The sequence below is a fragment of the Pocillopora damicornis genome, chromosome 14 (assembly GCF_964200805.1).
Source record: "Pocillopora damicornis chromosome 14, jaPocDami1.2, whole genome shotgun sequence".
Classification (NCBI taxonomy): Eukaryota; Metazoa; Cnidaria; class Anthozoa; order Scleractinia; family Pocilloporidae; genus Pocillopora; species Pocillopora damicornis.
In genome coordinates this window covers 4,293,588-4,320,948 of record NC_142683.1, presented here as the reverse complement: position 1 = coordinate 4,320,948, position 27,361 = coordinate 4,293,588, and the positions used below count along the sequence as shown (strand labels likewise).

At 37.8% G+C, this 27,361-nt stretch overlaps 3 protein-coding genes across 3 annotated transcripts; 2 read left to right on the top strand and 1 right to left on the bottom strand.

Moving 5' to 3' along the window:
- Positions 1–109: 109 nt before the first annotated feature.
- Positions 110–7,042, top strand: LOC113676062 (histone-lysine N-methyltransferase PRDM9). The gene is made up of 8 exons (XM_089193430.1): positions 110–277; positions 594–690; positions 1,180–1,374; positions 1,903–1,961; positions 2,978–3,206; positions 4,322–4,602; positions 5,221–5,476; positions 5,700–7,042. The coding sequence occupies exons 2-8, from the start codon at positions 612–614 to the stop codon at positions 6,626–6,628; spliced, it is 2,028 nt and encodes a 675-aa protein (XP_089049556.1). The 5' UTR covers positions 110–277; positions 594–611; the 3' UTR covers positions 6,629–7,042.
- A 2,991-nt stretch (positions 7,043–10,033) lies between these two features.
- On the top strand, positions 10,034–17,090 carry LOC113676058 (putative RNA polymerase II nuclear localization protein SLC7A6OS). Its single transcript, XM_027192680.2, has 11 exons — positions 10,034–10,177; positions 10,336–10,437; positions 11,355–11,422; positions 11,622–11,717; positions 12,171–12,238; positions 12,758–12,886; positions 14,080–14,192; positions 14,575–14,674; positions 15,701–15,792; positions 16,181–16,279; positions 16,510–17,090. The coding sequence occupies exons 1-11, from the start codon at positions 10,063–10,065 to the stop codon at positions 16,581–16,583; spliced, it is 1,056 nt and encodes a 351-aa protein (XP_027048481.2). The 5' UTR covers positions 10,034–10,062; the 3' UTR covers positions 16,584–17,090.
- A 634-nt stretch (positions 17,091–17,724) lies between these two features.
- LOC113676057 (ATP-sensitive inward rectifier potassium channel 11) lies at positions 17,725–23,057 on the bottom strand. Its single transcript, XM_027192679.2, has 3 exons — positions 22,903–23,057; positions 21,564–22,037; positions 17,725–19,488 (listed from the first exon to the last, which is right to left on the bottom strand). Exons 1-3 carry the CDS (start codon positions 22,963–22,965, stop codon positions 18,664–18,666), a joined length of 1,362 nt encoding a protein of 453 aa, XP_027048480.2. The 5' UTR covers positions 22,966–23,057; the 3' UTR covers positions 17,725–18,663.
- Between the last annotated feature and the right edge of the window lie 4,304 nt (positions 23,058–27,361).

Sequence of the window (27,361 nt, the reverse complement as noted above, 5' to 3'; positions counted from 1 at the left end):
CGCCGGCATGCGGCGGCCCGCGTTTTCTCTTCCCGCCTCTTCTTTCTCTCTTCCAGTCACTAGCCAATCAGATGCTTGGTCGGAGATGACGTTCAGCGAGAGGAAAAAAGATTTCAGCTGAGTTCAGAGACTTTTTTGGAGTTTACATCTCGACGATTTTTCCCGTCGATAATACAGTTTAAATTTCCAGTTGCTCGCGTTCATTGTATCAAGGACTCAACATACTATCAGGAAAAACTTGGAAGGTTGAAGACAGACTTCCTCAAAGCAAAAAGAGGTAAGTTGGTTGCCCTAGATATCAGGCGTGCATGAGCTAAGATTTTGCTTTAAAGAGCTGTGAGGATTTTTGAAACGAACCTGTTGTATCTCTGACAAAACTTAGGTCAAACCTCGACCGTCAATTTTCATGCGTAGAAGATTCTTTGTTGCAACCAAGGAATTTATAAAATAGTTAGAGGACAACTTCAAAAGCTGATTATTAAAAGTGAACCGAACTCTTCGTTTCTATAGTGAGCAAGCAAGCTTAAGTACTTTCGTGTATTTTAGATGCTAAGCTCACTTTCGCCTTGTATACTTGTTTTATTGAACCATAGGAGAAAAAAAAACTGGCCATGACGAATCAATTGTCTGAGTATGAAATTCAGCGATTTCACAACATAAAAAAGAACCACGAGTACATGAAAAGTCTAGGTGAGTATTTTATAACTAATATTTCCTTGCCAAAGACATTAGTGTTGATGTTTCTTAAGCCCCGTTTACACCGATAAACTGTTCAGTTTGAAACGTGCATCATCTTTGATGTAAATGGAGCATTTATGAATTATCATGATTTTGGCAACTGCTATGATTGCTTGCTTGAAAAAAACATTTGGCCCAATTTATGCAATTTGGAACTTCCTGTCAAAACCTTTACGAACAGAATGCCTCGAGTGACTATACTACTCTCTTGAACAAAATATCTCTCCCTGAATATCATACTCTCTTGGAAAATTGATTTGATTGAGCAGTTAATCAGCCTTAAACATCAGTATCTACTTCCCCTTAGAAAGTCACCCCTTTCCTCAATTTTGAAGATGTAAATTTCTGCCTTGATGCAGCTTTTTTACTGATTTAACTACCTCTCAACCTAAGAATATAACTATTCATTTTGCATATTTACGAGTCGCTCTTCGTTCTCAGGACTTCCTGTTTCTGTAGTTCCAGCTGGGCTCCAAGGTCGTCCTCGTAGAACGCCGGTAAAAAAGAGTAAAACACTATACTTCGGCCAAGATGGGGAGAGTTCAAATGAGAGTAGTGATGACAGTGATGAAGATTGGGTTCCAGGGTCAGAAGAAGTCAGACGAAGAAATAAAATGATAAAAAGGTTTATCCCAGGTAAATTTTTTCCTATGTAAATATGTAAATTAACCGGCGAATTAACGACTGGCTGTTGCTTGTGTCGGCGAAAATCGCTAGGTGTGTCTGTTGCAGTAATAGTGATTTCTGGCGATTTCTGGCGATTTCTGCCAATTTCTGCCGATCGCCGATATCTGACATGTCAGATATTGACGATTTTTGCTGGCGATAAAATTCGCCACCTTAGGCGAATCTTAAATCGCCAGGTGTGTCACCGGTCTAAGCAACCCTGGGATTTCATACATCTGTATCAGTGATCGGAGAATTCTACAGCCACCCCGCAGAATTTTGCAGCTAAATTTTAGTGGCCTGGCAATTTTGTTCACACGTGGAGAATTTTCACTCATTTTTAACAGTAATTTCAACTTCTTCATTTCTTAATGAGAACCCTGGCAACTGTAGCAACATAATAAGTACAGGTTACTATAATTCACTTTATTTATCAGCACATTCTTTTACTTCAACGGAATTATTTCGTGAGGAGTTATACTTTTTTAATCACTGCAGATTTTCGACCAAAACCTCAAACAGTGCCTGTTCAACAAGGACAGATGGAAATAAAAGTGGTAATGATAGAGTTGTTGCTTAGACTGTTAGAGATTTGCTCAAAAAAGGCACTTCCGCCGCTTACTTAAGAGGACAAATTTGCTCTAAAAACTGTGTGGTTTTCACATCCATCAGAGTAGATAAAGTCCAGCACATCACCGCACTGGCCGCATTTGAGATCTAAAAGATTAAAATAAATTTTTAGAAATTGTCTTCAATGTACAAAAAATTCGACTGAGGACGCGGTCATTTTTATTCTTGCTTAACAACGTGGCCACTATGCATGATTTTAAAAAATAGTCTTGCTCCTCTTTCTTCAATCTCTTGGTGATCTATTTGCACAAAAAGGAGGTGCACAAAAGGCATTCGGCGTGACGATAATGATTTTTTGGCCATAACCCGAGAGACAACTATTTGTGAACTACGCATCGTGTTTTTGTGCTTATTTTTTTAGTTATCATTCTATTTTTTTCTCTTGGTTTTAGAGCTTGCTTATCCCCCCAATTTGGGATTAAAAGGAACTAATTTTTGAAAACTTTTCTGTAGACCATGAAGAGACTGTGTCAACTGTAACTCGTAAAAACGTTAAGCCTAGGCTGTTTATAATTAATCAACTGACAATATTTCAGAGAGAATGACATCGGGTGTAATGCACGATGCCTTTGAAATCGTGAACCTCGCGACGCCACATTTTGCACATTAGATAGGTCATCATTCCGAAAAAGTGCAGAGAATGTTAACGAAAATATTCCTAGAACTTTTAAGACTTAATTCTACTGTGCGATTTGAAATTTTACACTTCTCCGAGAAATTTAGGCTCAATTCCAAACGACGAATACAAGAAATACTTGCGAATAGCGAGATCCCTATATAAAAAGTCACATGAATTCGATTACGTTATACAACAAAAGATATGGTATATGTCGCGGGCAAAATCCTGTTCAACAGAGAGTAAATGTACGTACAACTCAAGTACTGTTCTCTAGTTTTGTTTACTTGTTTGATTGATTGTTTGTTTCTTTCAACATAACTACAGGTGGAAGACGAACAGAGTTGCCCCAATGAATTTGAGGAATTAGTTAGGTTAGGGGAAGAGGTAGATTCAATCCCTGACGAAAGTACAGTGATTTCTTTAAAGAAAGTTAAGGAAACGCCACAGAAAATCAAAAGAGCCCAGCCTCCAAAGAAGCGAATACAATATGCAACACGAGGGATGAGGCACTCGTACTGCGAGGCTGAAGTTCCAGACGATGACCATTATATATGTAAGTTGAACTGCAGTATTTGGTCAGTTTTGCTGATGGTCTATAACTTGAAGTGATTCCTCAGAAAAAAAAAACGTTATCGAACAATTTTTCTTATCTTTCCTTAAATATCCCCTACCATGGTCTGTTTCAAAAAAGATAGGTCACCGTCCTTGTTTAAAAGATATGATGACCAAAACGTACCCTATTAATGCCTACCTTTGCGGAAGCTAAAAGCAAGGGGTTTTAAAATGACATTTGGAAAAAACTTAATAGGTAGAAAGTCCCGGGCACACGAAAAAATTTGATGTGTAGTTGTGCAAAAATCACTTAATTTGAACGACATCGAATCAAAACGTTAATCGAGTCGGTGCTCCAGTTCAAGGTTATGATTTGCATCATCGAGTAACGGACTTCGCGCACGCCTTCAGCTATTTCTTTTCGTCGATTTTTTTTTATTTTTTTATTTCTCCAATTTAAATGGGATGATTCGAAATCTAAAGTTATACATGAAATGAAAAATATAGGTCACCGCGCCCGTTCAAGAGATGAAGACCAACGTTCCTCTTTACCTCGTCAATCGATTGAAAAACAATACCGTGTTCTCGGAATGCGCGCGTGCTTATTTGCATGATTACATAATTTTTATGTGCAGTACATGATTCACAATGCAATACTGAGTAATCACCTTGGCCCAGTTGTAAAGAGGTCGGATAACGCTATCCAACAGATAATCGCTATCCGGCGGATAGGTGATTATTAAACGTATAGCGTTGTCCACCGCATAGCGATTTATCCATTGAATAGCATTATTCAACTTTCGATTAACCGAGGGCTTAGGTACAAAATGCATTTAACAGGACCGGCTTTGAATTAAACTTAAATATATGTTTCCGAAAAGATTTTTCCCTCTCCGTCGCCATTGAGACAAATTAGTCTTTGTGTCTTTCTGGGAAGACAAACGATTTGAGCAAAATGATGTTTGGTTAACGGAAGTTAAAAGTTAAAGGTGATACACATTGTGAGCGTGTGATGTTGACCCCTGTAAGATTTGGGTCTCCTTTTCGTAACATATTCGATATTTATTCTCAAAAAGAACTTTCCTATCTGTTAACTCGATTTTTCACTCTATTTAGTTTGCGAAGAATGTCAAGACCTTCATTATGGTGATTGTCCAGTACACGGGCCTTTGCAAATCATAGCTGACAGGAATACAACAAAAAATTCAAATTTATCGCCTGCAGTCTCCTCACTACCAGCTGTTCTTAAAATAAAAAGTTCGTCAATTCCTGGAGCCGGTTTAGGTGTTTTCAGTACTACTGATATTTCGAAGGGAGTACGATTCGGTCCATACAAAGGGAAGAAGATAGGATGGGAGAACATTACTGATGAGACGAACACGTGTTACATGTGGGAGGTAAAGTGATATTCTTCTGAATAGTTTAGCAAATTTTTTCATCTTTCGATTGATGATTAGATGTTAGATATCTGTTCAAAAGCGGAAAACATGCAGAGTTATAAAGCACTCTAAACCTAAAGCCAAGAATGGATAGACGGAAATATTTGACAAACATTCACCAAAGTTGAGGTAGCTAGTGGTGGATATTCATCTCGCCCCAAGTGTTGTTTTTCCAATTTTCAATATTTTAGTTCATTGCAGAAAATTCTGAGTTTAAAATAGACTTCCAGATAAGACAGCGTTGTGTGGTTGTTGAAGAAGAAGAAGAAAGGTGATTTTTAGCGCACAAAATCGTACCAGAGAACACTAAAAAGTGAACATCCCATGCCGTAGACGGTAAGCTGTTCGTTAACATTTTTCCCGCGAATTTCAAAATATTTGAAGCATAATAAACATAATAGCCTCCATTTGGCACTAAAATGAGCTCGTATAGTTGTCCTTGGACATAATCTGTCCCTCGAAGCCCACGGTTTTCCTGGAGCTTCGCTCTTGGAAAACTGTTCGCATATCGGAACAGATAACGTCCGTGGACAAATATCCGTGCGTAAGGAAACGGATTCTATTGTATTTTTGAAGATTGTGAAAAGTGGTAAGTTTAGTCATTTCGTGGATGGACACGAAGAAAGTCAAAGCAACTGGATGCGGTTTGTAAATTGCTCTCGCTGCGAGGATGAGCAGAATATGGTGGCTTTTCAGTTTAGAGGCGAGATTTACTACCGTACTTACAAATCAATCAATCCAGGTGAAGAACTGTTAGTGTGGTATGGAGAGAGCTACGCCAGAGATCTGGGGATATCGCTTGTTGATGATCCGGATCGAGGCAGTAAAAAAAGTATGTTAAAAAAATGAGTATTTGATTAGAAAAAAATAATTACTACCAGTGCGATTCCAAGAGTAAATTTATAGGGAGTTCCAAAATTTACGTTTTCGCACATGCACATCGGAAAACTTTAGCCTCGATAACAAAATGGAAAGAAAGGAAAAGCTACGATGGCCAGGCTTGGCGGCATGCACACAAATTATACACCTAGATTCATTTTGATATTTTTTTCTAGGTGTTATCGACCCATGTGATGGTTGTGGAAAGATGTTTACCTCCATAAACTTTCTTCTCAGACACAAGAAATATTATTGTTCAACAAGAACAGAGATAAAAATCTGGCAATGTACTATTTGTAAGAAGAAATTTACGTCATTGGATCATTTTAACAGCCATATAAGTTTTCACGCTAATGAGCAGCAAAATTCGTCTAATACGACATTTCCTAAAAACAAGTACCTTTGGACCGACGAAGGTAAAAGTTCACACAAGTGTACACAAAGTGGAAAGTCGTTTACCCAGCCTGGTAGCCTGACCAAGCACCTCCGTACTCACACGGGTGAAAAGCCATATCAGTGTACACAATGTGGAAAGTCGTTTACCGAGCCTGGTAACCTGACCAGGCACCTCCGCACTCACACGGGTGAAAAGCCATATCAGTGTACACAATGTGGAAAGTCGTTTAACCGCTCTGAAAGCCTGACCAAGCACCTCCGTACTCACACGGGTGAAAAGCCATATCAGTGTACACAATGTGGAAAGTCGTTTAACCACTCTGGTAGCCTGACCATGCACCTCCGTACTCACACGGGTGAAAAGCCATATCAGTGTACACAATGTGGAAAGTCGTTTAACCAGCCTGGTCACCTGACCCTGCACCTCCGTACTCACACGGGTGAAAAGCCATATCAGTGTACACAATGTGGAAAGTCGTTTGCCCAGCCTAGTCACCTGACCATGCACCTCCGTACTCACACGGGTGAAAAGCCATATCAGTGTACACAATGTGGAAAGTCGTTTAACCACTCTGGTAGCTTGACCATGCACCTCCGTACTCACACGGGTGAAAAGCCATATCAGTGTACACAATGTGGAAAGTCGTTTGCCCAGCCTGGTCACCTGACCATGCACCTCCGTACTCACACGGGTGAAAAGCCATATTAGTGTACACAATATGGAAAGTCGTTTAACCAGCCTGGTCACCTGAACATGCACCTCCGTACTCACACAGGTGAAAAAACCATATGAGTACACACAATGTGCAAAAAGTCGTTTAATTAGCCTGGTAACCTGACCATGCACCTCCATACTCACACAGTCGAAAAACCATATCAGTGTATACAATATGGCAAGTCGCTTCACCAGCCTGGTAGTCTGACCATACACTCCCGCTCTCATAGATGTGAAAAGCCATATCACATTATACGATGTGGCAGGTCGTTTAACCAGCCCGGTAACCTGATCATGCACCTCCGCTCTTACACAGGTGAAAAGCCATATTAGTAGACACAACGTTGCAAGTCGTTTGACAACTCTGGCCACCCGACCAAGCACCTCCGTATTCATACAGATGAAAAGCCATATCAGTGTACACAAAGTGGCAAGTCGTTTTAAAACTCTTGTTACCTCATTTCCCACCTCCGTACTTACACAGGTAAAATTCCATATCAGTGAACACAATGTGGCAATTTGTTTCGCCAGTCTGGTGATCTCAGCAGTCACCTCCGCACTCAAACAGGTGAAAACCAAACTCAGAAGACCAAATGCAGGTTGTTTTACCGATCTTGCAATCCGACTAGGAACCTCGGTACTTATTTGAGTGATAGCTGTATCAGTGTACTCAGCCGAACCAGACCTTTAGTCAGGGTAATTAATTATTGTCCAATGAGTCGATAACGAAAACTAGCCACGGTAAAGAGTGTTAAAGCTGGCGTTTCGAGCGTTTGCCCTTCTTTGGAGCGATGACGAAGGGCTAACGCTTGCGTTGAACTTGTTTGATTTTGCAATGCACCACCGTGCTAACACAACTGAAAGTCGTATCAATGTATGCAAAGATATACCATTCATATTCATACATGTTAAGAAATGACCAGACTGAATAAATAGCTCTGGTTTTAAAAGATGATTTTTTTCAAGAAAAAATTAAAAACAGATATGTAACGGGGACACTGCATAATTTTTATTTTATAATTTTTCCCATACGTCGACATACGATTTGTTATTTTTTAACTTTAACAAGTTTCGGACAAACAAACTTTAATGAAGGTGTTAATGTTATGAGCCTTTTATGTTGAACCTCATTGGAATGAAGAAAGAATCACCCCATTATAAAACATAGGCATGCGTAGTAGACAAGAGTTATTTTTTTTCGGCTGGGTGGGTAGCGTTGGACACTTCGTATACCTAGTGTTTTCATTTTCGTAACAGAAAAAGAGCAGGACTTTCAAAAGAACTAAAATGTCGTATTACTTCACCTTAGGAGAAGGAAAAAAAATACTAATTCATTTGAACTCACACGGGTATTTTATGATCTATTGTCTAAATACTTTTGGGCGAAAATAAAATGCATCGGTACCACGCTTGCTGTTGCTCCTTCGTAGCCGTTGTTTAGTCACGTTACTCAACGCCATTTGTGTATATCCCAGTTGGAGATAGAGCACGTTGCATGACGAGACCAAAGAACAGTTGCGAAAGGGACTACGCTTCCTGCCGCTCTTCTTACAGAGAGAAAATCAAAATTATTCGTCTACAGTTTGTTCCCTCAAAAATGTATTTCCACCAAATTTTAATACGAAAAGCAAACTGAAACTCTGTTGTATTTCCAATAGACCCTAACTAAATATGTATTGAAAGTGAAATGTGATCATCGCAGTAAATTTTCCAATTTAAGCAATTGGAAAGAAGAAGCCTGAAAAAAATCAGGGCTTCAACGGGATTCGAACCCGTGACCTCCGCGATACCGGTGCGATGCTCTACCAACTGAGCTATGAAGCCACACATTGGGAGCGAGGTCAATTTATTGAGTTCATATCTTCCCGTGCAGTGAAATGATGTGAAGTTTATATGAAATAATTCATATTTGTACTGCGGTTGTAGATGAAAGTGAAATATGATCATCGCAGTAAATTTTCCAATTTAAGCAATTGGAAAGAAGAAGTAAATAAATATGTATTGCGACCTCGATAAGTGAAAATACATTGAACAAGGGAAAAGGATAATATTTCAAAGAGGGCTCCTAGATTGGTAGTTGCCCATATGGACTTTGCCTTATGAGTGTGAATTATGTGCTAAAATGCAGGTTTACAAAGAATTAACACGCGATTGGGTTAAGTCTAAGGTAGTTAAAAGCAAATTTGACTTGTAGAATAAGTAAAACGCGGGAGAATTGCGTGAAAACTTCACTATCAGAGGCATTTGGTCCCATGTGAATTTTTTCAGTGTGGTTGAACGATGCGGTAAGAAGACATGATAAAATGCAGGTTGTTTACAAGGAAATAAGTCTATTGTGGAAAAATGGAATTTAATTAGTGAAATACAATTCAAGCACGTGAAAAATTGCCTAACAGTTAGCTAGTAAAGTAAATGGTTTGAACCCAGGAGTATCAGTAGTTTGTGTAGTGTGATCGTCCGGGTGAGTGTAGTTCTGAAAAGAACTGTTGTTGGTGACTGACGTTTCGACTATCTGTGCGATAGTCATCTTCAGAGTCAAGTAAGGAATAGTTGTCAGTCGATGATGTTATAAAGTCTGGTCTGTTGAACGTGATTGGTCTGTTTAGCCGTGATGTGATTGGCTGGAAGACTCATGTAGAGTTTGTTAACAGTCATTGGTCGGTTTCGATCCGTCTGTTGTTTGTCGGTCTGTTTGTCGGTTTGTTCACGTCGTTAATGAGTCGTTTGTAAGGTGCTGGTAAGTTAGCTAGTGCTGTAATTTGGTACGTTCTGATTGGACTTTGGACGTTGTTTGCATGGTGCGTGATGGAATGTAAGTTGTTTGTTGTGTGTGTTGTGAGTAAAGGAGCAGAAAACACGTTTTAAACTTAAAATGATACAAAAAGTTAAATGCGAACCTTTCATATCCTGATAAATCTCGACCTTAATCCTTAATCGATGAGGCTCTCGCGAAGGCCACAAACCAGTACACTTATTAAATGAGCCCAGAATTTCAGGTTAATGTAATTTTTGCGCACACCCCCCTGATTCCATGACATCATTTACAAGAAAAAAACACCCGAACACTGTGATTGGTGCAAGATATCCAAATACTGTGATATGATTAGTGCGAGATACATACCCTTATGCGGCAATCTGATTGATGCGAGATATATACCCTAATGCGGCGATCAGGCCGAAACACCCAAACAGCTTGCCACACGAACATGTAGGGCCGAACGCGAGAAAACCAGAAGGAGCTTTTAAAAAGGGCCCAGCTGAAAGAAGTGTGAAAACAGAAATTTCTAAGGTTGGTTTTTTCCCTTCTGTAAGCCTTCACCTAACACCACAAAACTTGAGTTAGATTTATTAACAAGTGAAATACTTTCGCGATTAGAGAGATGGTCTCTGATGCGTCTGCGAAACTCCACTCTAATAAGTAATGTTTGATGCTCGCCTTCCCGTCATGCACTCTAAGACAAGATGTCAAGATGGCGGCGGATGATCGTTCGATGGTCTTGAGGATAAAACGTAAAAGAACAGAAGATCCTCTGGATGCACTGCGTGAGTTCATCTCCTACACGTTCTAATTAAGCTCTCTCTTGTCAAATCTTTGACCACCTCAAGTGGTAATGAAATTTTTAACGGATGCTGTATTCCTTATAAAAGTGGGCACACATGTCTTCAACCTTATTAAATCTAACCCGAGGTATTTTTGACAGTTGTCGCGCAGGTCTTAAAGAAACCGTATATTGCAAGGAACGAAGACTGTGAAAAAGATGCTACGTATTTTAAGAACAATGAGTCAACATCTACTGATACCGGTATGTGGAATTCGACTTACATATGCTGTAATTTCTTCGTAGATAAAAAGCGATCATTAAACCAAGCTCTTTTCTTGAGTCCTCATGAATTGGCCCCACGTTGTGCATTGCAGGTACACTGGCAACAAATCACCTTCCATCCAAAATTTTACTGGAACACGAGCTTAAGATTTTAATTCGGGAATGTGTAATATTTCTGAGGAAAATGTATCAGAGAGTCTTAGCTCTGAGCTGAAAATTTTTAAAGTTAAATTCAAGAGATATTTTGCCTCTAGAGAAGATTTTGGAAAATGTACTATCTTAAGAAAATATCTTATCTCTTCTTGTGTCTTCTCATCTTATCTCATAAACTGACCTGTAAGACTGAGACAGAGGTTAGGGGGGAATAAGGTAAAATTTCAGCACAGCCCCGCACTATTGTAAAACAAATCTGTTTTCCCAAAGGCAATCTATTGTTTTTGTCATTGTTTTCTCTATCCAAGAACTGGATTTGGGGCTGTGCGGAGATTTTACCAGGAATAAGTGTTATACTAGTGACCTAATTTGGTTGCAGTAGGACATGGGTTAATCAAAGTCTTTGCAAGCATTAATTTTATTTTCCTATGTGGTGTGAGTTTTCCTCTAAATTTGATTTTATTAATTATCAGTTATGTTTACAATGTAAAAATTCAAATCAATGGAAAGCATTTAATCATTAGGAAAATTGTCAATACAGCATCAATATTGACAGCAAATAAAGAAGAACATCACTTAAGAACTGAAATTTTCATGAAATTTCCAAAGTAAATGATGCTTTCAAGGAATTAACAGGACCTCTCAGGCAGCAAATACAGCATATGATTTTTTTTACATTGCTGTTAACCTTAAGATTACAAGAATGTGCCAGTTTCTGACAATGAACAATTTATTGATTTCAGTTGAGCGAGTTTTCAAGTTTGTCGGGAGTGTACCTCAGGGAGATGAAACTAAAAGAAAAGATTTGCTGGTTAGTATCATACTGACTTGAGAAATCAGGGGGCTGGAATCATGCAGAATTTAGGTAGCCTTGAAAAATCTCTTTCCAGAAAATTGTTGAAAGAGTTTACTTTGAAAACTTCACTGAGTTAATTTTGTGTGTTATTCAGTTTTGTAGAACAAATTATTTGAAAATCCATCAATTTTTTTAAATTTAATTTTCATAACAGACTAAGATTAAACAGTCTATCAACCATGAAGACTTGGCAAAATCGCATATCCAAACTCAACAAGCTTTTCAAGACAGATTGCGGAAAAAGAAGAAGGTAGAATTTCTCTTTTTATCGTAAGTTTCTTTTTTGGTATAAATTGGTAAAGTTCTTCTTGATTCTTTCTTTTGGGCCACCAATTGAATAATTACAGTATCCTTATCATCAGTTCCTCACTTTTTTCACCATGACAAGATGTGCTTTTTTTTTATTCATGTTGCAACCCTAAAGAGTCTGTAATTTCCAAAGCTAGCAAAATATAGTTATGTTAACTGGATGTCAATTTCCTATTGGAGGTGGGTCTAACTAGTCTGGGTCAATCTATTTAGAGAATGGGAATGTTATCCTGCTGCTTAACACTACTCTCCTCCACATCATTTCTCAACAAAAGTGGTGCATTTGTTCCCAGTTGAATCAAAGTTGTGTTTCCATGTATTTGTGTCATTGTGAAACAAATATTAAATGAACATCAGTCTGTAATTAGCATAACGACAAGATATGTTTCCCCAGCTTCTGAATCAGGAGGCCAGGTTTAAAGTAATTTCCTCAAACAGGGAAAATGACCATGGATCAACCAGGTATAGTACCTCTACTGTTGTATTACGTCACATTATTTCTATTCAGTTGTAGAAATCCAGATGTTGTTTTGCATTTGTTATGATTATAATCCTCTTGATCCAGTGTTAACCCTTTAACTCCCATGAGTGACCAAAACGGAGTTTCTCCTCACAATATCAATACAATACCAAGCAGATAAGTGATAAGAATAGAGAAAAATATCAAATTGGGGATAATTAGTTGATCCAATACTAAATTCTCTGAACAAACATTATAAGAATCGTATGGTTGACAGTAAGGAGAACGAAAATTTTGGTATCGAAATTAAAGGATTAAGATTCCTTAAGTTCTTATTGAATATAATTTAAGATTTCACAGGTATTTAAAAGACCACAGTAGAAGATATTTTAAGAATCCATGCCTTGCATTTCTTTGTTTGTTCTACACTTTTGATAATGATTTTATACAAAAAAAAAAATCTAGTGTGTGAACTGGTTATCTTGTTCACATTATTATTAAGAAAAGGTATTTCTACACAGCCAATCAGAAAGTAAAGGGGACCTAACCAAGGTGGATGCTGCATCAGGTGGAGCTGCTGATGATGTTGATCTTGAGGTGCAGAGACTTCTAAGTGTATATGACCTTGTTAAAGACCAGGAATCAATGAGGTATGTGGTGAGATTCTCTCTGGAGTTCATTTCAATGTGATTTGTTAATTATTTTGTTTTATGGGAAGAAATTTCTTCATGACATGGTAGACCTGGATTATCTTTTAACCTTTCTTTCTGATTATATGAAACATAAATCATGGTTTCAAAAGTGATAATTTGACCCAGTCTAAATCAGAGACTTGGTTGTAATTTCAAAAATAATGTGGTCATATAGTTTAACTTCATATTTAATCTAGGCATACAGACAGGCATGCAAAATACCTGAGAGAATTTTAAAAAAAGACTTCTTGCTTACTTGTCTAACTAAGGGCTGTAAAAGTTATATTATATAATACTGAACCTTGTTATTCTGTGTAAGACAAAATGAATGAACAATTGAATTTTGAACTTGATTGTACATGCCATATTGGTTAAAAATATCAATCACACACTTGGAGAAAGATTAAAAAAATTTCTACAACAGATTAACATATACTTTAGTGCTACATGCTCTAACCATTTTGTTTTCCATCATAAAAGCAACTAGAAAAAATTTTGGCAGCTAAATTTGCTGTTCAAGTCACCAATGTTGCCACCTGAGTATGCAAGGTTTGGCTTTTGTGGCAAGTTATAGCATTTGTTAAACAGCTTTTCAAGCCTAAATCAAATTGAGGAAAACATTCCCATTAAATATTGCTCATCCAGTTATCCTCCTTTAACTCATATGAGTGACCAAGAGAGAATTTCTCCTTATAATATCAATACAATATCAAGCAGACAGGTGATGAGAATAAAGAAAGATATCATTCAAGGAATTATAAGTTGATCCAAAACAAAATTCTCCAAATGAACATCACAAGAACTGTACAGGAGACAGTAAGGAGAATAACTAATGAGATCTTGGGAGGTAAAGTGTTAAGTTACCTGAGTATGAAGCCTTTAGAAATCTTCAAAATAAATGCAGGTCATGTGATGTGTGTGTGGCAGTTTAGTATATGTCATGTAATATTGCACCAAGAGTCTTGTGACCAAAATTTTACCTTTGTTTAACAATTTCATTTTGTAAGGTTGCTAATTTGTGAGTTTGGAGCCTTGTATTTTCCACATGGGAGTAGTGTTCAAAAATATTTTTCTAATGAGATGGCAGTAAACACCTTGTTTATATTTCACCAATGTAATAGATACTTTTATCTTTACCTTCCTTAATGTAGTGAAAAAAGACGAGAAGAAAGAAGATCAAGGAAGGCACAGCAAGCTGCTGATGTTAATGCAATACTTTGCAACTCAGTTAAGATGATTCGGGAAAAGTTGGCAGTGACTGATGGTATATAATGCACACATTGCTTAATGATGGCAGAATTGGTTTTTTGTCATTCTCAGCATGATTTTGATTGCACCAGACAAGATTTACACTACAACTGCTGCTCTTTCTTAAATATTTACAGTGTACTACAGTAACTGTGGTACATGTAGTTCATTATGAATGAGCTATTGGCTGTTGGGTGTGACATGTGCCACTACGTGATGGTGAAGTTTAGTTCTGACTTCCCTTTATTATCAACTGAATCTTAAAAACTCTTTTCCTGTTTCCTGATATTTGCATGCCAATTTAGTTGATAGAAATTAGCTCTGAAATGATTTTGCTATTTAGCTGAGCAACTCTATAGGATATTTAAAAACAAATTTTTTTTATCATTATTTCACAGATTCTTCAAAAGAAAGAACCGAGCAGAAGAAATCAGAAGCAAATGGATATGTGTATGATTTTTATTATGCCAATGATAATCTTGGACAGCTTGGTGATATGTAAGTGTTTTGTTAAATATTTCCAAAATCTGTATACTTCATAACATGTACACCTACAACTAGATTTGCCTAGGCAAAGGATGGAGTATGCTTTAGTTTCTCATTAAAACTCAATAGTCTTTGGAAAGGACTGTTAAATTATAATATTATTATAGGTCTTCAGGACTGCAATTTTTTTTTGGACAGGCACAAGGAAGCTCTTTCTCAGGCTTAACTCTTTAACCCCAGAGAGTGACTAACATCAAAATTCTCCTTACATTGTTACTGGTGAATCAAACATTAGGGTCCTAGGAATAAAAGAAATGATTAATATCTGAAGAGGCTCTTGATTGTTAAACAAATTCTCCTTGTCAGTACCATGGAAATTTACAGAGAACAGTAAGGAGAAAATGCAAACTGACCTTGGGATGTAAATGAATGGATACTAGGTTCTCATCCAAACACATGGAAACTTGAACTGCTTACTTCAAGAAATTAACCCTTTCACTCATGAGTGACCAAGACAGTTTATTGGAATCTCCTTACAATATCAATACAATATCAACCAGATAAGTGATGAGAATAAAGAAATAATATCAATTTGGGGATAATTAGTTGATCCAATACTAAATTCTCTGAACTAACATTAGAATGGTTACACATATAGCTCCCATCCATTGAAATTATAACCACTTTGTTTGTCATAAACAACAGTGCCATAAGCAAGAACTAGTTCGTAGCTTTCAGATGAATGGTCACACACTATGGTTTCATCGACAGACAGATGCAGGAGAGGGAACCACCTAATGCAACAGATTTTAGCGACGTGTAAAAGTTCTGCTCATTAGCTTTCATTCTAGGGGATTGTATGACATGAAAGTATTTCAAAAACCCCCCTCTGAGTAGTCATCGCTCAAAGTATTAGTGTCATTCACATGTTCATCATCTCATTATGTATATAATTTTGTAAAATTTTCTAGACAGGCGATAGAATTGCTTTCCTTTTGTATCTGGCTCACAATTATCAAACAAATATTTTTCTCTTAGAGTTGAAGTTTTGCCTTTCGATGCTGACCTTGTTCATGAAAGTCTTGATGAAGATTTTGGTGAAATATATGACGATGAAGATGATTCTAATGGTTGGTAGATAGTATTTTAAGTTTTACCCGGGTTCTTTTTCACGTTAAACGAGAAGACTTTCTGAGTTTGTGGAGAAGGGAAAAAAAAAAAGAGAAAAGAAGTAAAGAAACTGTTGATGCTCTTACATGCAAGGGTGGTAACAATTCTGTTGCTTAGGAAGGATCAGATCATATCCTGGAATAACTTCCCTGCTTTTCGACGAGCACTTTTTTTTTTTGGAAAAAATTTTCTTCGTTTTTAAAGAACAATTCATCTTGTTTGATTACCTCTTCAACCTCCCTTTCGCCTTCCCTCTTGTTCCCCTAATTTTGCCACACTTTTTAAGTTCTTGTGTTCACACCAAACTACCAGAATCCATTTCACTGATGCTTTAAATCAATTTTTCAGACGAAGGAAACTGGCGAAATGATTATCCTGACGAAGATGATCAATGGTCAGATTCATCCCAGGACAAAAGATATTACGAAGATTACGGATTTAATTCTGGTAAGTTCATTTACAAGAATCTCCTGTAAAGTATCTTGATAACAAAATAATTTTTGGGGCAGGAATTGTTGCAAGCCACCAGTAATTGAAATTTGTTCAAAAAACAGTAAGTAATGATTGCAGAGAAACAAGAAGCTTTTTGTGTAACATGGGAAAGGACGTTATAAATACTGCTCAAGAAACTTATAACTTATGTCAAGAGATTTCAAAAATGCATTTTTTCCTCGTAGATGAAGAATATCGAAGGTATGCTTTCGACGAAGATCGGTCGGACGAAGATCGGTCGGACGAAGAGGACGACTAAACCCGGTGTAGCTCACATTAGCAACTCACATCGCTGTTACACCCAACGGAAAGACCGTGCGCGACATGCTGTGGATTTTTGCCTGCTCGCGCAAAGGGAAGCGAACTATTTGCATCCTAGTATGAATGCTGTTGAAAGCGTTCTTTGATAAAGTGATGAGAGGTAAAAATATCGGAACAGATTTATGCAAAGAGGGCTTAGCAAAGTTATTTCCATCTCAATCAGGGGTAGAGTTACGATAGGTAAGTAGAATGGATAGCCTAAGGAAAAAAAGATCGGCCGACAAGGAAATATGAACTGAGTTAATGAAAAGTAGTTGTTCGGTTGCATCCCGGTTGAATTGCTTCAGAGTTAGCTTTTGTTTCAATACCAATTGCACGCCAAACAAAATGTAAATGCAATGATATATTCGCCATTTAAGTGAAGTTATTTTGGTTTAATATTTGTGACAGAATTTCCAAGTTGTATTGTCCGAACTTGAAATAAATGTCAGAGGCTTTGAGTCAATTTTTTCTTAGAATTGTGCCGCGGGTTAAAGTCATCCTGCCAATCAGACAAAAGTTGCAAACAGTGCAGGTTCCTACTAACTTTGTCCATTGTAAATAGTGTGTTTGTTCGAAAATGTAGCCGTATCAGAGACTGCCTTTGGAATGATGGTTCAAAAACTTACTACAAAGTTTTCGTAACCGACGCACTCTGTATACGACTTCTAGCAACGCAAAAAAGACTTTTTGGCGACGTAGAGGCAATCGAATTGGCTCTTACCGACTTTAAGGCACGACTCCCCTCCCCCATGCCTCTCGGAGCGAGAAAAAAAGAGAAACGAGATTGCGCAAATCAAGGTGAGCCGAAGAGGCTTCGTCATTTATTCCGTAACACTCATGAAAGCATCCTCGTAAAGTAGATTGAACATTAGCAAATAACCAGATAGAACGAACTTACTTTGCACCCGTATCGATCTCGATCGAGCTCAAATCACGCGATACATTTTGCATCACAACCAAAGTTTCCCATCAGCACAAAACTGACCCATCACTTCTCACTTGACTCAGATGACGAATTCCTCACAGGTTGTCAAACTCAACAACAGTCGTTTTTAAGACCGGTTCTCACTAGGACAATCGGACATTGATTCAAACCATTTTCTGGTCAACTGAAATCTTTTATTGATGTTTATTATCGTTTTTCAAACATTCCAGTTAAGATATATAAACGGCTAACAACAAGAGTTTACATCAGAATTGAGGATTGCTTAAATCGTCTCGAAACAAAAATTATTCACTCGTATTACAAAACATTCGCTCCAGAAATAAGCAACAAAATTTGTTCATATAATTGCAATATAAAGAGTGAAAAATGTCTTTCACTAAATAAGAATGGTTTAGAAATGAAAGCAGATCACTTCAATAATATAAGGCAATTTTATTTACAAAATTTCAGATTAGATACTTGAGTACGTTGCTTGTTCTTTAATCCTTTAACTCCCATAATAACCAAGACAGAATTTCTCCTTACAATATCAATACAATATCAAACAGATAAGTTATGAGAATAAAGAAAAATGTCAATATGAGGATAATTAGTTGATCCAATACTAAATTCTCTGAACTAACAATATAAGAATAGTATTGTTGACAGTAAGGAGAATTACAAGTTTGACGTGGGAGTTAAAGGGTTAAACAGTAAGCCAATTTCTCCGTGTTGATCACTAATATCACACAAGATTTTCCAAGCTTTTCCTTTTTTTCTTTTCATTCTTTCTTTTTTTTTTAATTTTTATCAGTTTTTCTATATCCTTCGTTTAACAACGTTTTGACGAGAGAGATTTTTTAAGCAGTCATTGAAGCGGGAAACATCTTTTTCCAGGAGCGACAATTGACCTTCTGCAATTTTTCGTTCACTCCTGGGTTGCCTCTCTCTCCTTTGATGAGCCTCCTTTGGATATTCCTGACGGAATAGTGATTGAAAAAGAGTTAACGCTATTAACTCTTAAGACCTCCTATGCGGCTTCGATCAAGTCTTTTCTTAGACTGGACCAGCGTTCTCCGCAAATGTCCTGCTTTACGGGCATCTGTACATCTTATGTCTGAGCGACATCACAGTTACAGTTTTTCTGACAATAGGTGGTTGAACTCACGGTTGATGAACCGTTAATTGGCTCAACACTCACATGACAGTCGCCATTTTCAGTTTCCACCTCTGTCTTTTCTGTCGCCGTATTCTCATATTCTTGATGTTTTATCTTTTTTCGGTTTGATCTCTCATATTCCTTGGGTGACGTTTGAGGTGTTTTCACTTTGTATGTTGCATCAAAAGACGATAGGTCTGTTCTGTTATCAGGATGCAGAGAGATTGGGAGAAACCGCCGACCCCAACGAATTTCATCTGCTAAGAATGAAGTCTTTGCCTGGGTAACCATGCTCGTTGATTCCACAACGCCCTCTAAGACAGCAATGAATTCCATACGGGAATTCGCAAGCTCTTGCGGCCCAAGCTCGTACAGCGGACTGCGCTCGTCAATGACATGCACTACTGTCAAGGGAAGTAACAGAAACGGTTTGATGAGTTCGCCGACCTCGCTCCCATGCTCAGTTGTGATGGGAAGTTCCGTTTGGGAGAATAAAATTTCCTCCCCAGTCTTTGTGGTCCGAAAGCAAAAGCAGTGAAGAGATATTGCCACATCTAACAATTGGCTCTTGCGCGCGTCGCCGACCCGAAACATCAACGACAAGAGTCCATCGTATGGCGCCACGACTGCGTGCTTCGAGAAAATGACCGTTTGGCCCCTCGGACGAGGTCGGGAAAGTTTGGCGAAAACGAGGCCAAGCAGTGACGTAGACAAAAGAAAGCCGGTGAGAGACTGGAGCAGAAGACAAACCACGGCCTCAGGGCATTGTGGGGTTATCTGCGGTAAAAGAAAAAAATTAATGATGAACACTTTTTTTTGCATCCGCTGAAAAATTCAAATAAGATAGAAGAGGGTCAGCTTGTCTAATCTCGGTTAGTAAGAGCCACAACTACAAGCTTGACTTCGATGGAAAAATAAAACCAGAGTTTAGTTTATTGCTCCCAGCTAATCATTATGTCAATACAGTTTAAAATTCGGCGAAATAGGACTGGAGTTAAAAATCTTTATTTATTGCCAGTCAGTTGGTTAGCAATAGAAAATTGAGTTCACACATGTTCCGTCGTATTTCGCTACGTATGAAGCATTCAAGTTAGCCAAATTTCCATTTCTTGGTGTCAGTCGATCCGACCCCATTGATGTGTTCGGAGAGTGTTGTGACCAGCATGTCGACAAAAAGTGTTGTGATCAGCATCCTCTCCCGATTTCTTATAGGAAAAGGTTAGACGCGCAAAACTAAGCTTCTCTGACTTTTCAGAGACGTCCGTGAACGGAACGGTCTAAGAAGACGAAATTTCCTCATTACAGTACTGGAAAAACTGTCAATAGGCTAGCTAGGCTTGTGTTTAACAGAGTCTGCTTAGGCAGTAAGTATACAAGTTAGTTAAAGAGTGAAATTTCAGCAAAAGTCTGACGGCTGAGAGCGTTTAACTTTTAAAGCTGGAAATCAATTTACCTCGCGAAATTTCCCGGCTCACAACAGCGAGAGTAACAACAACAAAAAAAAACCGCAGCACGTCTTACCCTTAAAAAAAACAGTTTCTCCTGCCGCTTTATATTAGCCCTCGATTGTGTGCAATACTAGTAAACGCGTCAAGTAACTTACCAAGAGCCTCAGAAGGCTAATTTTAACGCAATTACCAAAGTTCTCACAATAACTAGGTAACTTATATGCTCCTTAGCAAGGAAACAAAGTCTTCATTAAACTGTGCTCCAATAGTGAGGCAAATTTATTGGTTGAAAGAGGCTTTTTTGTCAAAGCAATATTCTACATTGCTGAGAATCGTCACGATAAGAACTTATTGACGTCATCACGCATCTTTGTATTTCAATATAGAGACACTAGCCTCTTTTATTTTACTCAGTATATTCGTAATTGATATGACTTTTTTTCTCTAGGAAGTTAATCAGTCAGATTTGTCTCTTAACACCAAATAAAGTTAAATGTCTTCGTCAGAGGATACCATCCACCCTTTTTGATTGCTAAAAGTACCTCAAGCCGGTCAGTATTGATTTGTGCATAGAATCACAATATACGCATTTCTTATCTAAAAGCTTTCGCACTTCTTCCAATATTTCTATGTCCTAGCCACAACAAGTAAACCGGTAATTTTTTTTAAAGTTAGCTCTGAACAGTCTTTAGCTTTCAAAATTCTAATCAATCACAGGCGACATGAAAAAGTAAAAAATCTTTAAATATCAAGTCTTCCTTTATTTTTCCTAATTTCCCCTAATTTAGAGTTTACCGAATAATTATCTTGTCCTTCATCAACGAGAGACGTGGTTTTGTCTCGGAATGTTTCTCTCGACAACCAGTATCAAGTTATACCACTCATTAGAAACGTCATTTTGATTGCTTATCCAATATTCCATAGAGCTCCCAAGCTTGTATGAAGTCAACAAAAGCTGATCATCATTAGTCAGGAGTCACGTCGCGTATTATATAAGAGGATCTCAAACCTGCTGTACTCTTTTATCAGTCAGTTTTTCACTATGATTAGTTGGAGTCCTGTAATAAAACCTGTTTGCATAGTTTTACGACCTAAAAAACAATTTCGAGAGTCGCGTGATGAATTTAACATTTGTCTAATTAAGAGCATTTTAGGGGTTTTTTAGATTTAAAAGAACCTAGGCAAGGTGTTTTAAACTTTTTGAATGATGAGTCAGTCATTTCTTCTTCCGTTTCCTATTACCGCAACAGATAGTATTTTTCAATTCCGACGCTTACCCTTCGCTCACCTTTGCAGTACTGATTAATCATTGAAATTGACATAAGTGTTGCAGCCTCAGAATTTTGATGTACCTTTAGAGGACAGCGAAACTGAAAAAAAGTGCACAAAAGAAGAAAATAATACCTGTCGTCCACCATAACCAATGGTAGTTTGAGTTTCCACTGAGAACAAGAAAGCCGATGTCCAAGAATTTACATTGTCCACACAAACGGTCCCATTATCGTAGTGCAAACGGAGCCAGAAAATCGCAAACCAGGCTGTGCCGAAAAACGACCAGCTGAAGATGAAACCAGCTGAGTAAATCGCTATGACCCATCGCCACTTAGCGTCAATTATAGATGTGAAGAAATCTGCCAAAAAGCGTTCTTTCTTCAGCGGAACTCTGTAGGGCCGCAAATTTACTTTGCCATTTTTGTGTAACAAGCGATGGCGATGTGGTCTTGAACGAGAACTACTCCTCTCTGATGAAGATAAATCTGACGAGATAGGATTGGAAGTTATGTTAATTCGAGTATCTTTGGTTTTGCCTGACATATTTTCAAAGGTAGAACTGTCTTGTGGATGCTCAATGCTGTGATGCGCTCGCTCTGCGAACAGCTGAAACAGATCAGAGTTTATGTGCATCACATTGGATATAAATGTCATGAAATCCTGAGGTTTAGCCAATATTTAACCGATATTGTACATTTTTAAAAATAGTGGATTTCTGACGAATAAAGGCTAAGTGGTCTGTCATGAGGCAGGAACATGTTAAATTTGGTTAACAAACAACTTGCTTTAGTTAGGACAACATTTTATGACAAAATTTAATTGTATTTGTTTTCAAATCATCAGTGTCGATTATTAATTTAACGGAAAGTAGGTTGTTATGTTCAAATAAGTTCCCAACTTCCTTACAAAGGTTTAGCATAAATTTATGATGAAATTGGGCCGTCCTTCGGAGTTTTTGCATTTTTTACCCCTTTTGCGTATTAAGGAATTTTACATGGGAAATGACAGTTTTCTCTGACGTTAATTTGAAGATAACACAAAGCACAGTCTGCATGATGCAGATTCCAGCAAAATTCAATTGAATTATTTACACGACATGTTTGTTTGATTCACGACAACAATCACATTTATTCTTTGTTAAAACCTTCAACTCTCAGGATCCGACTTTCAATTTTCCAGATAGCATTTCTAAATTTCTTTATAAATTAGAAAAAAGAAGCTTGGTGTTCATCTAGATGAGGTCTCTTTGCTTCATATAAGCTGTTGTGTAATCCTCTGTTCAATTCTTATAAGGAGGCTAAATGAGTCCGAAATGTCAGCCTATACTAAACACCTTGAAAAACGCCCGCGACAAGTTGTGGAGTAAGCTGGCAGACAAAAAACTGTAATGAGCACCTTCATCAGTGGCCATTAATGAATGATAGAGCAATACGACAAATCAGACAACTAAGTTCAGGGTTCTCAGTCTTACCGGTTCAAAAAGAAAAAAGCTGAATTCATCGTGATTCAAGTTCTCTAGAGGTCGTCTCTCCATGTTGAGACAAGTTAGAACTGAACATCACAGATCTAAAGACGAAATGTTTAACCTACTCAGTCACCATAAGCATCGTCCTTATGGCTAATTGCAAAATTCGCCGATTTTAAGCCCACAACAGGCCTCCAAAAAATACTGGGCCAACATTATAGGCCAATATTAGTGAGGTGATGGTGCTCATGCGTTTTGTTTTTTTTTCTGGTGATTTCAGTGAAGTTATAACCACGCGAGTCAGCTTTGCAGCAAACACTTCTAAAAACAAATTGCAGGTTCTGATAAATAAAAGGGATCCTCGAAGAGCATGCACAGAATTTATCTTGAGATTGGAAGACGGAATACCATTTGGAAATCCTGGGATTATTCCTTGGAGAGACTTGAAGTCCACTCGTAAGGAAATATTAAAACCTACCATGCCAAATAATTAACACTCTAGTTCATTAATTGCTATACAAAAATGCAGTATTGCAGAATACCTTGGAAAATCAGTGCACAGCTACAGAGGGCTATATCGGTTTTTTTAAAGAGGATTTCAAGTGACGGTACGTGCATGTTATCAAGAAGTTTACTTTTCATTGAAAGTAGAAATTCTGGAACATACCATTCGAAAGTAATCTTTTTTCACGCTTCGAGAGCTTCCAAGAGCAAAGCTGGACTGCGTTCCAGGACTCCATTTCACTTTTCTCTGCAAGCACCATAAGATAAAGTGGCTATGTACTTTGAACTTCATAATAAAAGAGCGTATTGCATATTGCTCATTGTGATCGTTTTTGACACTGCCTTTTTCGTCCTTGATTAAAAGATTATTTTTATCTTTGCGAGTCTCCTGTGTACAATTTGACTTTCCACTACTCAACCGCACAGATATATTCAATGATAAAAGCTTTCTTCAGATGAAACAAAACTTCAGAGAACACATAACATATTTTTAATTTCGCTATATAATATATCCGTCCTTTATTGTGGTCATCACCTTGAATCACCGAAAGCACAGATTAATATACTTATTACCGTTTTCAACGCAGAAAGTGAGTAGAACGAACCGCATTCGAAACTGCCAAATTTTTGTAGTTAGAACTATCTCTCTAGTTATCTTCATTAGTTTGTTTTTATTTCCTCTTTCGCAAACACCAATGACAAATTATCACTATATTGTGGCATATTTGAAAATTTTAGTTCAAGTTTAACTTAAGACTGAAAAATTAAGAAAACAATTCTTTCTCCAACCGAATCGGACTAGTTGAAGCACTCATGTAACCTGCCCACCTACCATGTAATCATGGATTTAATAAGATGTCCCCTACAAAAACTTGATTTAAACTTCCCTGCTCATGAATCGAAAATCGCAAATATTTCTCTCTTATATTACTTTGCACGCTACCTTTTGTTGATTTTATCATATCCTGTATGATTCAACGAACGTAATGGAATTGCTATCGAATTGACCCAAAACATATTTTTGACAAAACGCAGACAAAACATGACAATTTGCGGGTGCCGAGGTGACCAAATTATGTAAAGCAGAAATTTTTTTAAAGAGGCAAAAAATAATCCTTATACCACAAAACAACAAAAAAACAACAATGGTTTCAGAACCACACGAAATACACACTTTTTAAAGAATTCAGTCAATGATTTAAAAAAATTGTAATTCCAAGTTATGTTTGTGTTTTACATGCAAACAAGGCTAAGCACGATTAACCAGCCGCTGTTCAGAAAACGAGCCTGCGCTCGCTCCTTTCCCAGCCCCCACCCAACTTCAATGGAGGATGGAAGACCTAATCGACCCTGATATGGGAAAACAGCAGAACACGAGCGGAATTTGACTGAGTGTACATGTGAAGTATCAAGTAACGTAGATTACAAGGGTTTGAAAGGAAATTTTATCTGACATAGATAAACCACTAATTAAACTTGGCTAAAATCGCGCTATCAGGAGTAAACGCTAAGATTAAACACAATCAAGAGAAATGATGACGCAAATGCCGTATCTAATGCTGTATTCCACTTAAAGGGTTGTGATTGCTAAATCTCCCATTCAAACCTTCATAATTATGATGCACTGAAAAAACTAAAACGCATCGCGACTTGATCACTCGCCTTTTCCCGTTTTTTTCGGTTCTTTGTATTTAGAGTTCTGATTGACTTCTTTAGTTATTTTCCTCTCATTGAATTTTTTAATTGCTTTGTCATGGATCCACCACGACCGAATCAATCGACCAGCGCTCTATTTCATGAACCTCAGGGTCTGCTTGTTCAACTGAAATCTTGGAAAACGAAATCTTGACTCATAAGAGTGACTAACATCTAATTTCTCCTCACAAATCACCCTCTAATCACATATAAAGGTCACGAGAATGACCGAGGAAGTAGTCTTGTACCCAGACCTTCCACTGACACACGTTGGTTACATTGCAGTTACACTCTTGATTGTTAAACAAATTCTCCTTATCAGAACCTTACGAAATGTAAAGTGAACAGTACGGAGAATATGCATACTGACTTTAGTGTGTTAGGGGTTAAATAACTCGCCTTTTTTAATTATTTTTTTTTTTACCAAAAAAAAACTCTATGTTAGCGTATAGAGTGGTATTTAGCTCGCACCAATCGGATCGCCGCATCACGGTACATCTCGCACTAATCAGATTGCCGCATTAGGGTATGTATCTCGCACCAATCATATCATAGCATTTGGATATCTTGCACCAATCACAATGTTTGGGTATTGTTTTCTTGTAAATGATGTCATGGATTATGGGGCTGTGCACAAAGAATGACATTAACCAGAAATTTTGGGCTTATTACTGGGATACCTGTGGTAGGCCAGTCATAAAATGCCTTTGTTTTTTGGGGGTTTTTTTTCCTCCGCCACAAAATGGAAAAATTGCGCAATAGTACTCAGTGGTCATTGTGCCCTCAACACCATGACAACTACCTGTGATCCAAAGAGGTGTTCACATTCTGATCACGCGTGTTATCCTGATGGTGATTGACGTTGTCATACACGGACAGAGTCGGGTCACATGACGAACCACGAGATTTTTGCTTATAAAACTCTTTTATCAGTCGTTTTGTATTTCAACGTGTTTGGATTACTATCAGCTGGAACATCATGGCGCAAACGCTCAAATACTGATAGACGCATACACAAGTCGTATTTTTCGCGGCCAATCCACACCAAAAGCGATAATTGAGCGATAATTTTGGAACGGATTGAATCGCGAACGCTTGAAAGCCATGAAAGCCATAAAAGCCCTAAAAGCCTTGAATGCCTTGTATGCCTTGTATGCCAAGTATGCCAAGTATGCCAAGTATGCCAAGTATGCCAAGTATGCCAAGTATGCCAATGTCTTAGTTGAAAAATGTACACTTGTTGTAAAAAGCAAAATCTGAAATCTGAAACCAAACTGCATTTACTCTATGCAATCTATTGAACAACACTCCTACCGTGAGACTGAAGAACAAAACTCTGATGGATGCAAACTGCTTGTGAAGAAAGACGCCATGTTGGATTCACTTGATGCCAGGGAACGTAGCTTCGATAACAGTGCGAATGGTATTAATTTAACGATCAGAAAGGTGAATCTTATGTTAGTTTTCATTTTAGTTGTATGGATATTCTTTTTTAATAAATACATAATCCAAAATCCTGTGTTTTTTGTGTATAATGTTATTATGTTAAGTATTGTTTACGCAATTGTCTTGTCACAGGCGACCCAAGCTCACACCTCAAGAAAAAGTTAACGATTAATTCATGAACGCGTCACGCGTTGTGTGACTCGGTGTTAAGTTATGAGAGGAACCGTTCAAAATTTGAACACGTTATAAGGAATAGTATAAGGAACGAAATATGGTCGATTTACAACGAGAAATATTTCGAAACATGAACATTTTTCTCTTAAAATCAATAAAAGTTACTCATACCCTGTGTATCCGTTGTAGTTTCTGGGGATTTCTGCCGTTTGAAGCTTGCTTTACTATCACTGTTATTCACGTCATCTACTTTTATTACGTTGGTAAAATCTGTACAGACATCACACCAACCAACTGGTGCGCAAAGTAAGAAGACTATATTGAAGGCTTGAGATCATATTACGATCGATTTTCATCAAGAAATGGGCCAGGAATTTTCCACAATAATGCAAATAATCTTTAAGGCTGATCGCGGAAGAGCGATTGCGTGACGCTCGGTAAGCTGTAAGCTGTAAGATGACATGTTATTGTATACCAGACGTAAAAACTCTTCAGATTCTCAGTCTACATTTTGTACCCACTCTGCCAGTCTGCAGTCTATATTTTGTATCCGGTCTGCAGTCTGCTGTCTGCATTTTGTACGTAAAAACTCTTCAGATTCTCAGTCTGCATTTTGTACCCACTCTGCCAGTCTGCAGTCTATATT